Source organism: Palaemon carinicauda, chromosome 34 (genome assembly GCF_036898095.1).
Source record: "Palaemon carinicauda isolate YSFRI2023 chromosome 34, ASM3689809v2, whole genome shotgun sequence".
Lineage (NCBI taxonomy): Eukaryota > Metazoa > Arthropoda > Malacostraca > Decapoda > Palaemonidae > Palaemon > Palaemon carinicauda.
Genome location: NC_090758.1, coordinates 14,315,240 through 14,327,590, shown reverse-complemented (window position 1 = coordinate 14,327,590; position 12,351 = coordinate 14,315,240). Strand labels below are relative to the sequence as shown.

The following is a 12,351-nucleotide window of genomic DNA, read 5'->3' as shown; positions in this document are numbered from 1 at the left end:
CAAGGAAGCGGCGTCGTGGTGCGAGTGGCGGGTAGGAGGGAGAAGAAAAGAGATGGATGAAAGGAAGAACAAAAGATCACTGGGGAGAGATAAGGCTCCCAGCTGCAACCGTTGGGTATTTAAGGGCCTGTAAGTTCTTTAGATAGTGGCATTTGAAGACCATTGGAGATTTCCAACCCGTGTACTTTTTAAGGTCATCAAAGTCCATATTCTGGAAATAGTTGATGGAGGTAGCTACTGACCGGATATCATGAGCATGGGGAAATGATCCCGGATTGGCTTGTTTAATGAAGTATAGGATCTGTTGCCTAATACCACGTATGGAAATGGTGTCTCCTTGTTCTCTGATAAACAAGGGGCCAGACGATCGGGTAGCAGTCGTGGCTAAAAAGGCCCTGAGAGTGGTGACCGGACATAGAGAAGTATCTTGGAGAAGAGGAATAACTTTCCAAGGGGACCACCTATTTTGGGGGTCTTCGTTTTTAGCCAGGAGAAAAAAGTACTTCACCTGAAGGGAGGAAATCCATGTTTTCTGAGTTTCGTGAGAGAGCTGCTAGTTCCGAGATTCTAGAACCCGAGGCCAAAGCTATTAGAAATAAAGTCTTCCTAAGAAGAGTGATATAGGAGCAGGATTCGTTGTCCATGTCGGAGGCCAGTTTGAGGACATCATTTAGAGACCAAGAGACCTTTTGTGGACGAACCGAAGGTCGAAGCCTAGCACATGCCTTTGGAATAGACGAGAAATAAGACTCCGCCAGGTTAATGTTAAACCCAACCAGGAAGACTTTCCTCAGCTGACTTTATGGTGGTTATAGTGCTAGCTGCTAGGCCTTTGTCAAATATGGACCTAAAGAAGGAGATGGCTAAATTAGGAGTCATAACCGAATGGTCTGAATTCTTTAAGAAAGCTGCTAGTTTCTTAACTGCCGAATCATATTGGCGAATCGTAGAGTCCCTTTTGTCTGATTCTATAAAGAGGACATTATCTGGGTCGATGTTTACATCCCTACGAGCCGCAAACTTCATGAAATTCACAAAGTTAGGGTTTTGGCTATCCTTGAGGAATCTGACACAGTCCGAGTTTGGACCACCTGGGTCAGTTTGGGGAATGGGATCCGGAAGGGACGGAGTTTCAACTCGAGGAGGAGAGGAAACCAACTGCTCTTTGGCCAGTGAGGTGCCACTAAAGCTACTGCCCCGTTGAAGGAGCGGAGTTTGTGCAAGACTTTCAGTAGAAGATTCACTGGAGGGAATAAGTAGATCTTCTGCCAATGGTTCCAATCCAAGGTTAATGCGTCCATGGCATAAGCCTGAGGGTCCAGGTTCGGTGTCACATAACATGGGAGTTTGTGATTGAGTCGGGTCGCGAATAGATCTACCTGGAGACCTGGAACCAGCCTGAGTATCCACCGGAAGGAGTGCATGTCCAGGGACCACTCCGATTCCAGTGGGCTCGTCCTGGATAATGAGTCTGCTATCACATTCTGGACTCCTGCTAGGTGAGTTGATGACAGGAACCAGTCTTTGTCGGCTGCCAAGGCGAAGATAGTGACCAGGATCTGATTCAGGTTGGGTGATTTGGATCCCCCTCTGTTGAGGCAGTGGACTACGGCCGTGCTGTCTGAGACTACTCTGATGTGGGTCGACCTCGGAGGAGAGATTCTCTTCAGGGTCAAGAACACCGCCATGGCTTCGAGAACATTGATATGGAACTGCCTTATGGCGGGTGACCAAGAGCCCTGAAACATCTGATGTTGGGAGTAACCCCCCCATCCACTCAGAGACGCGTTGGTATGAATTGTTGCTTGTGGAGAGGGGAACTGTAGAGAAACCGATTTGGAGAGGTTCCTCCGTTCGGACCATGGTTGTAGTCTCATTTTCAAGACAGAGGGGATCTTCGAGGTCTTGTCTCTTAAAGGTATTGTCGCGCTCTTTCTCCAAACTCGATTGATGTCTTTGAGTTTGGCTTTTAATAGGAGATCGGTCAGTGAGGCAAATTGGAGAAGGCCGAGGATTCGTTCTAAAGCCCTTCTGGACACCTGTCTGTGTTTGAGAAAGTTCATGACCTTGGAAGCTATCTCCCTTACCTTCTTGGGAGGAAGGGAGAGCCTGTGCTTTGAAAGGTCGCAACGGATGCCTAACCATTCGAAGTGGCTTGATGGTTGTAGGCGGGACTTCCGGAGGTTGACTTGGAAGCCCAGTTTGGCGAGAAAATGGAGTACCTTCGACGTAGCTCTGTTGCATTCCTGGTGCGACTGGGCCCAAATGAGCCAATCGTCCAGATAGGCGATGATCTGTATCCCTTGGTGTCTGAGTTGCTCGAGCACCGTCTCCCCCAGTTTCGTGAATATCGTGGGGGCAATGCCGAGACCGAAGGGCATGACTGAATGCAAAGGCTCTCTTGCCGAGATGGAAGCCTAGGTAAGGAGAGAAGTTTCGAACTACTGGGACATGATAATAGGTGTCGGTAAGATCGATATAGAGGTGGTGACGGCCCCACGGGGAAGTAAGGTCCGTACCTGAGAGATAGTCAGCATACGGAACTTGTCGCAAAGGATGTAAGAGTTGAGCTTCGACAAGTCCAGAACTACCCTCAACGCCGACGAGTCTTTCTTCGGGACTGTAAACAGGCGGCCTTGGAATTTCAGGGATCGAACCCGTTTGATTGCTTTCTTCTTGAGTAACTCCGCGGTGTACTCTTCCAGGATGGGAGTGGGTCTCTGGAAGAAGGTCACTGGTGGAGGAGGGGATCCCTGTGACCATTTCCAACCCAAGCCCCTGGATATTATGCTGTGAGCCCATGGACTGAAGGTCCAATGGTCTCGGAAGTGATAAAGTCTCCCTCCTACCGGCATCACATCATTGGGAGGGAGTGAACTTAGGGCCCCTCCCTCCACGGGCACCCCTTGCTCTAGGTCCGCCGCGTTGGCGGAACTGTCCTCTACCTCTGAAACTCCCTCTCTGGTATCCACGAAAGGAACCGGAGGATTCGTAGGCAGGGTTGTATGCAGGAGAGGACATCCAAGAGGGGTTGGGCTGTGTACCAGGGGGAGCAGCGAGGTAGACTACCTGCTGAGGGGGTGCCTGTTGTTGAGAGGTCGAGGCAGCAGAAGACTGTGGGGACGAGGTACCCCGGGCAGTCTTGTAAGGACTAAACCTCTGCTTCTTCTTGAAGAACGTGTGTCTCTGGGGTTCGAACCTCTTTTTGGCTGAGAGACCCCACCTTACCTGCAAATTTTGGTTTGCCCTCGCCGCGTCCTGAAGAACCTTATCAACCTCGGTCTGAGGGAAGAGGGTCTTACCCCAGCAGGAGGAGGCTATCAGCCTGTTCGGTTCATGTCTGATGGAGGCCTCAGACAGAACGAACTTCCTGCAACTAACTCGAGCCGACCAGAAGTCATGGAGGTCTATTTGGTAGGACAGCAGCTGGTTCTTTGTGGTGACTCTGAACAGCGTTTCCTCTGGGTAAAGAGATGCTAGGGACTCCATGGAGGTGATGGATTGGAGGGACCTAGCTAGTCTAGTACGGGTCTCGAACTCAGTATTGAGAAGACTCTATATTAATCTGGGAAGCTTCTCAGAGAAAAGAGTAGAGGCACAGTCCGGGTCTAGCTTCCCCACTGTGAAGGTAGAAGCCGCGGCATCCCAGGTTGCAGAGGTACCCGGAATAAGCAAAGAGGTGGAGTCCGTCTCTTTGAGAGCCGGCATGGAAGAGCCTTCCTTGATGGCCTGCATGGTCAGCTCTGTGACTTTGTCTATGAGCGGCAAAGAGATGGAGGCCGCTGTCGTAAAAATAGTGTAGGCACCTTTGTGTGGGGTGAACTTTGAGTTAATACACCCCCACCCTGATAGTGTTCTGGCCCAGATAGCCTGGGCCTGCTCTTTTGGAAATATCACCGTTTCCTTCGGTACCTTGTCCATACGGACCAATGCATGTTCCTTTAACCGTACGAAACCATTGAACGGGAATTCTAGGCCCGGGGGGTAGAACTCCAGGTCCTCTAGAGGGCGGGTGCCTATGCCCTCCAGAGTTAGGGAACCATCTAAGAATGGGGCATGCAAGGCTAACCGCCAAGGATTGTTTTTATCGGAGGGCGGTAGCTTCGATGCGTCTGGGGCAGAAGGGGGAGGAAGCTGAGTTCCGGCGCGGATCAGAGTAGCCATCATATCCTTAATCTCTGTCATCGCCCCAGAGTGATGTTGAATTTGTTCTCTGACCAAATCTCTGACCAGTTCGATGGGGACGAGACCGCCCCAGGGTACCTGAAAGCCACCCGTTGGTTTTGTCTTGGATTTGGTAGACTTAGACTTCTTAGGAGTCGTGGTTTTACGAGGAGCAATATGAATATCAGGAGCAGTCGAGGGTCCGGGAACCGTTGACACTGGCAAAGCTGAAGTCTTATAAGTTCGAAGTGGCTTCACCTTGGGTCGTACGGAGGCAGAGGGATCCCGAGGAGAAGCCTTAGAGTTATCAAAACCTAGAAAGGAAGAGGTAGAAGAGGGAGTAGGAGAGAAAAGGGTTTCCACCAACTCGGCACCACTTACCTGCTCGTCCCTGGGTTCTACGTCTATATCCAGATCTGCCACGTCCAGCGGTACGAGGGGTTCGTCCTCCGCAGAAATGGTGGCCCTGACTTCTTCAATTAAGGGGGCATCAAGGTCAGGGCAGACTGCAGCAGTAGTCGAGCCTGGGAAGAGCCGGGAGGCCATATCTCGATCGAGGAGATAGGGTGCGCCAGACGGGGCATTCCTGCCGAAGCCCAACACCCACGGACGAAGAGTAGCCCTTGCTGAACGAAGAGAGACATCATCGGCCTGTAAGATTTGCAGTGATTAGTGACGCAGGAGGGCGTTTGCTCTCCAAAATATACTGTGTATATCATATTCATGGCTAAATTAGTGTCTGCCAACGAGAAATAAGGAACAAAAGGAAAACCCACTTACATCATCGTTCAGTAGAATTGACGACAGCTCGTAACAGAGCGAGCACAAATCCGGGAACCAGACCATGTATTGGGCCTGGCCCGGTTCCCGGATAAAGGGGATGGAGCAGTGCGCATGAGACCGACAGAGGTCATGCCCAACGGGGTCGTTGAACGAGGCAGGGCATCCTTCGGCAGTACAACGGACCTTCTGTAAAAGAAAGGAGACATGAGTCTGGTGTTCCTTGAAACTCTGATAAGGGGTTAAAAACCCCTATTATTATAGAGCTCCGGCACTCACTGAATTCCCTAAGCTCCAATATTGCATTTAACTAATATCTGAATATCACTTTTAAGATGATACAGCCCCATACCATTGTTGGCACTTTAATATTCAATTGTTTGTATAATTGTAATTTACCTAATGTCTGTTAATGACAGAAGAGTAAATAACTTAAAGCAATCTGCCGACCTCCGAGGGTCAGGGAAGCAGTGACATGCCCTTAAAATAAATATAAACACCAGCCTTAGCTGAAGGCAAGGCAAATATAAGTGTGAAGTGTATGGGCGACCTCCGGTGAAGCCGGAGGGTAATGAGATGTCCTGAATAATTCAAGTGTGGCTAATAATTCAATTGTGAAAGATATAAAAGCCAAGCCGCAGCTAAAGGCTAAGGCTTAGATCATAGTAAAGTGTATTTACGATCTCCGGTGAAGCCGGAGGGAGAAGAAAGGTCCTGAATAATTATATTATGAATAATAACACAATTGTAATAACAATGACTATTGTGGATATGGCCGTGGCCTGAGACCGCAGTAAGGGCCACCGGAGGGTCGTATCTAAACAATATGAAGCCCGTCCCATGTAGTAAACAATATATAAATATAACAATAGAACGAAAGTCATTGAGAATCCCTCATGGCGGAGTAGAACTCAAGGCGGAGTGGAAAAACGTTCATAACTACTCCCAAGCCGTAACGGGGAGAGGACGAAACTTGGACCTAAAAATAACGCTAACTATTGAAAAGTAACCAAAAATAAATAACTCGTAAGTTATCATACACCCGTAGGGGGAGAGGTGAGGGAGGGAGAACCCGTTGAACGCACAAAACGGAAAACGGGAAATCCGCTCACCCACCGGAGCTAAGAAAGAAATCGAGAGGAAGGGGTAACTCGTGACTGCGAACAGAAAACGGGAACCCCAAGCTCTCGCTCTCTTGGACACAAAATCAGGACTAATAATCACACAACACTATTTTAAACGTATAAAATAAAAATGTACATCAAGATAAGACTATGAACGAAGAATAGCACCTGCTAAAATCTAAAATAAATAGCAAAGTCGAGTGACGAACGCCCCGCCCCGGGCGGGTACTAAACAATAACAAAGCTAGAACGCTATCTCGTTCGTAGGCTGGACTTGCTAGCAAAAAGTACCATGAGCATAATAACGAAAAAATAATAACGGTTCCAAAGGCATAAGGCCAGGGACTTAACCAAGAACAAGAGACAGAGTACTAAACGGGCAGACAAAGATGAATTCCCAAGACAAGTGAACAAACAATGGCCGCCGTGAAGGGCCAGACGGGAATGATAAAACAGACTATACTGGATATAAAACAAAAGCCCGGTACTATAAAAAGCTGTCAAAACAAACTATGGTACTTAACATTGGAATGTGTGAAGATGAAACTTCGGACATGACGAAATAAATCCACGAGAGTGAAAAAATCCGAGAGCACCACAATAAATTTTCACAATGACGAAGTCCAAAAAGAAGGATGATGTTCAGATGGCGCTCGCGTCGGGGCGTGGGTGGTGTGGCGCTGGTGGGTTGGCTAGGGCCTTTGTATCGGCCCATCCCTTTGACGAAGGAATTAACTAAATGGAAGACAACCTGTGAATAGTGGACTTCACGCGCCTTTGCTTTATACACGACACCCAAAAGGTGCTCGCGCGAGGGTTGTAACCTCAGCATTCCATGCTTTTATCTTTCTCTGGTATAATTGGAAGGTTTTATCAGAAAAGGTATATTAGAAGGACTCTTTTCACTGGCCGCCACAGGTCGACCCAGAAAATACATACAGTATTCATCTTTTGAAGCTAAGTTTTTAAAAGACAGAAGGTGTAAACTATGTCTTTCTCAGTGACTTATATAGATATTTTTTTTTCTGTAATTTGAAATTTCCAAAACTATTCCTTACTTGAAAATACATATTCATCTTTTGAAGCCAAGGTTTTTAAAAGACAGAAGGTGTAAACTATGTCTTTCTCAGTGACTTATATAAATAAACTCTGTTTCTTTTTGCAGGAGGTACCGAAGGATCACCTAATCCATCGCCACTGCTTCACCGACACCTTGGAAGAGGCCGAGGAATGGATGAGTGCCTTCACCAACGTGTACCTGGGTTTCACCGGCTTGGTTACCATGATGAACAGGAGAGCGAGGATGGTACGCAATGTGGTGAGAGACATTCCCTTGAATCGCATTCTCTTGGAGACTGACACTCCGTATTTCCGTCCGTTCACGGTAAGTTATATTTTTCGTTACCATGTTTGGGTTTAGGGAGCGTCCTTATTGAAATGTGATATACAAGTTTTAAGACATTTTATTAATTATTTGTTCCGTAACCGAAATACAAACCACGCTATTTACAAAGGGTATTACTTTTAGCGTAGCTGAAATGGCGAGCCATTAGAATTTAACGAGGGTGTATTACCCCCGCGCTAGTTAGCGGGGGGGGGGGGGGTAGGGGAGTGGTAGCTAGCTACCCCTCCTCCCCCCTCACACACAGGTGAATACTCACTTTCACTTTTGGCTCGGACTGTGACAGACGTCTCTGTCTTGGTCCTCGCTTGGCAGCCATTGTTTGTTTTGTCTTTACTTAATCGCTTACTTTTCATTTACTCAATATATATGTAAACATGTTTTCATGTTTGTATATATATTTGAGTATAGAAATAAGTAAGTTTCCTTTTCAGATGTGTGTGTAGTGTACGTTATCTACGTGGAGGCCTCGGCAGTTAGGCCACCACGGCCTATTTTTTGGGTGGCGATCGAGTTTGACTTATGTCTTTCTCTCTCTCTCTCTCTTGAGGTCGTTCACCCTTTTACTACGTGTTACTACGCCCTTGTAGCCTAGCTTCCTTTCCGTGTGGGGGGTTGCTACGCTGTACGTTTGTCTCAATTAGTTATGAATCTAATTGTAGTTGTTTTTTGTTTTTCAGCTTGTAGAACGATTCCTTTCGGGGTTTTCGTTCTTTCTTTAGTGTTCATTCATTTAAATTACATAATTACATAGTTACATAATTATAATTGTTATAATTCTGTTTTGGTTACAGCTCTCCTTCAGCGAGTGTAAGTGGTTGTGAGGGCACGTGCCTGTTGTGTAATTCTTGTTCCTTTCCCTCGGGATTCCTCTTCGGAGCCTTCCCGGGGGAATGAATGTGTACTAATATTATTTGTTTTATTTTTTTACAGTTACCGATCTAGTTCGTTTCTGTAATATAGCAACGGTGTGAGCTGTCTGGTTGAGTCCTGGGGATTCGGCTGTTGCTGCCTCCCCCCTTGTATTTTCATCAGGGGCGTGTCTCCTTCTACTGGTAGTACTCCCGTGACGACGGACAGCTCTCCAGTTCATTTTAAAACACTCAGGAGGCTTGCCTCCTTGGGCGGATAACTTTCCTTCCGAGGGAAAATTTTCCTGTCCAGGCTTGAGTTTTTCCCCTTTTTGGGGGGTTCTTCTCTTGCCTTTTTTTCGTGCGACTATGCTCTTGGTGCTGAGCGGTCACACCTGCAGTTTTGCTCAAGGGGCTGGGCAACTGCAGGAGCTCCTCTTCGGAGGATTGCTCCTTTTAGGTCACTGGCTGACCAGTCTCTTCCATGAAGTGTTTCTCTTTCGTTCACGAGAGAGTACACTCATAGAGACTCCTCTTCGGAGGTTTCTTCTGTTGCTGTTGCTGTTGGCCTCCCTCGCCGTAAGGCCCACCGTCCGCCTCGTCGTAAGGGCCTCTCATCTCCCTATAAGGGTGCTTGAGGCGCCTTTTTGGATCTCCGTTTGCAGCCTACAACTCCTTTTTCTCGATCTTCCGCCTTGGTGCAGATGGACAGCAGTCTGATCTCGTCTTCCGACGGGCAACGGTCTTCCCGACGGACAACGGTCTGCCCGACGGACAGCGGTCTTCCGACGGACATCAGTCTCCCGGCGGACAACGATCCCTTCGGGGCAAAGGGTTGCCCCCACGGGGGTTCTTCCCTTGCGTGTCAGGGTTTCCCTGCGCGCCCTTCTGCTCATCAGCGCTCTCCTGTTCGTCAGCGCTTTCAAGATGATCTTCCCTGCGGTTCCTGTTGGTTCCTGTTACGCGCCCTGTGCGCCCACGTTCGCCCTCGCGATCTAGAACTTCGGTTCAGGTCGGGGTCAAGGACTCTTCTTCTTTGCGCAGGCTTCCACGCGTAGCCTTCTGCTCGTCAGCGATCATCAGCTCGCCAGCGATCATCAGCTCGTCAGCGATCATCAACCCGCCAGCGATCATCAGCTCGCCAGCGATCTCCAGATCGCCCACGTGTGTTACAGCCGGCATGCCAACGTTCTCCAACACTTCTGAAGGAACATGGTTCGCCAGCTACTAGCTCACCTGCGGATGCTGATCGCCATCGCGCGACCCTCAACTGCGGATGCTGATCGCCATCGCGCGACCCTCAACTGCGGATGCTGATTGCCATCGCGCGACCCTCAACTGCGGATGCTGATCGCCATCGCGCGACCCTCAACTGCGGATGCTGATCGCCATCGGGCGACCCTCAACTGCGGATGCTGATCGCCATCGCGCGACCCTCACCTGCGGATGCTGATCGCCATCGCGCGACCCTCAACTGCGGATGCTTGATCGCCATCGCACGACCCTCAACTGCGGATGCTGAGCGCCATCGCGCGACCGCACACCTGCGGATGCTGATCACCATCGCTCAACCCTGCGCATGCTGATCACCATCGCGCGACCCTCAACTGCGTATGCTGTTCGCCATCACGCGATCGCCCACCTGCAGATGCTGTTCGCCATCGCGCGACCGCCAACCTGCGCATGCTGATCGCCATCGCGCGACCCTGGCATGCTGATCACCATCACGCGACCCTGCGCATACTGATCACCATCGCGCGACCCGGCGCATGCTGATCACTGCTCGCGACCGCTCACCTTCGCATACTGCTCGCCAACGCACGATCGCTCACCTGCGCATACTGCTCGACCATCGCGTCGGCATAACACAACGCGCCATCGCCAACCTGCGCGTTAGCGCTCACCAGCTCACCACCGATCGCTTGTTGATCCATATCGCCAGCGGTCCTCCTCGCCCACGCGGCAGCGCGTTTCCTCGCCATCGTGCTAACGCTTGCGTTCGCCGCCTCGGACTCGCTCTCATCCACCTGCCCACCCTCACGACCGCGCGACCGCTCGCCCGTGCAACCGCGCGACCGCTCGCCCGTGCAACCGCGCGACCGCTCGCCCGTGCAACCGCGCGACCGCTCGCCCGTGCAACCGCGCGACCGCTCGCCCGTGCAACCGCGCGACCGCTCGCCCGTGCAACCGCGCGACCGCTCGCCCGTGCAACCGCGCGACCGCTCGCCCGTGCAACCGCGCGACCGCTCGCCCGTGCAACCGCGCGACCGCTCGCCCGTGCAACCGCGCGACCGCTCGCCCGTGCAACCGCGCGACCGCTCGCCCGTGCAACCGCGCGACCGCTCGCCCGTGCAACCGCGCGACCGCTCGCCCGTGCAACCGCGCGACCGCTCGCCCGTGCAACCGCGCGACCGCTCGCCCGCGCGCCCACACGCCCACGTGCCTGCACGTCTACGCTCATGCTCTCCAATGTTCGCCCACGCGCGAACCAACGGTTTTTTCCATCGCGCAGACGGATGGTGTTCCGTCGCGCGAACCTACAGTGTTTCTTCGCACAAATGTCGGCTTATTTCTTGCAGTATCCATTGCTCGTCTATGGGTTATCGCTCGCCGACCACCAAGAATTCCCGTCGCGCGAGCTCCAGAGCAATTGCGACCACGATTCCCAATGGGGTTTTCGCAGCACGACCAGCCTGGCGAGTTCTTCTGGAGCGTATTTCCAGAACACTGCCTCACCCCGTAAACGCAGAGCATGGCACTTGCAAGAATAGGAGAAACTTAAGGGAGATCTGAGCAACACTCCTCTATTCCTGAACCTGGGTTAGCCCTTCCCCGTCATTCCCTGGAAGGATTTTTGGCGGGGGGGCTTTCTGTTCGAGATTTCTCCATCGGACAAGGGGTGACTGCTTACCTCTTCCTCTGGGAGCTTACCAGGTTCTTTCCCTCCTCGGTTACGGCCCGAGGTTTGGTTCAAGGAAGCTACAGGAAGATCAAGGGTACTTTCCTCCTCTCGAGCTCAGGCACCTTGGCCTTTCGTCGTTAAGTATCTAACTTGCGGACAAGCTCGATGTTGTACCATCTGGACGCGCTGACTGAGGGCTTCCTTCGGGTGTCTCATCTGTGGAGGTCGACGACCTCAGACACCCTTCCATCCTTGAGAAGAGTTTGTTTGTGCCCAAGGACAGAGACTTAGACAGCTGCTGTGCGGAGTAAATCGACTTCCGGTTTCACTCCTCCAAGGCGCTTTCTTCCAGACTCTGCAGGGCTCCAGCGCCCTTTTCTTTCAACCACGTCGGCCTAAGTTATCGGCTACGACAACTGGGACAAGGTGTCCAATTGCAGTTTCCTCCTGTCAGGAACAGATGGCACGGGAGACTCCCCCCGGGGGGGCATAGTCCTAAAAGGAGTTCACGAACTCTAGGATTGCAGGTTTTTCGCTGGGAGGATGCTTAAGGTTACTCATCCGAATGACAGCTTCCCGATGCCCATTCCCGCACAATCTCTGTGAGTAGCCAAGGATATCGCGCCTGCCGTCTCTGTCAGCGAATTCAGTGTCTCTGAACCTCTATGCCATAGCGTCAGCAGAGTTGCCCGGTTGGGCAGAATGATCCATACCTTAGGCGAAGGTCTTCCTTAGGATCATCGACGGCTTCACCCCCGGCCCCCTCAGTCGATCCTTTCTTGTAAGGAAGGATCTGAGAGGGGATGTCCATAGTCGACCTCTCAGCCCTGATCAAGTTTGTCGAACAAACTTCGGCCAGCGTAGACCAGCAGAATCGATCAGACTGGTAACGAGGCGACAGGACTCCTTAAACCCTGGATCGGAAGGACGGGTACTTTCAGTTTCCATTCCATCCATCTTCCAGGGTGCTCGTCGAATTCAGCCTAGACTGCAAGTATTCCTGATTATGATGCAGTGTGGCTATCCCGCCGTGGCATAGCAGGTTTGTTTCCCCAGAGAACTCTCCCTGCCTTCCTCTTGGCTGCTCAGGTGCAGGCTTCCGCCTCCTCTGCTGTTTGGAGGGCTGGT

General features: G+C 51.1%; 1 protein-coding gene across 1 annotated transcript in view; it reads left to right on the top strand.

Annotated features, from left to right (window-relative positions):
* Positions 1 to 12,351, top strand: part of LOC137627087 (uncharacterized) — a 92,721-nt gene that overhangs the window by 73,247 nt on the left and 7,123 nt on the right. Inside the window, exon 7 of the mRNA XM_068358091.1 lies at positions 7,234 to 7,452. Coding sequence (XP_068214192.1) covers positions 7,234 to 7,452 — 219 coding nt within the window. The remainder of the gene's footprint in view (positions 1 to 7,233; positions 7,453 to 12,351) is intronic.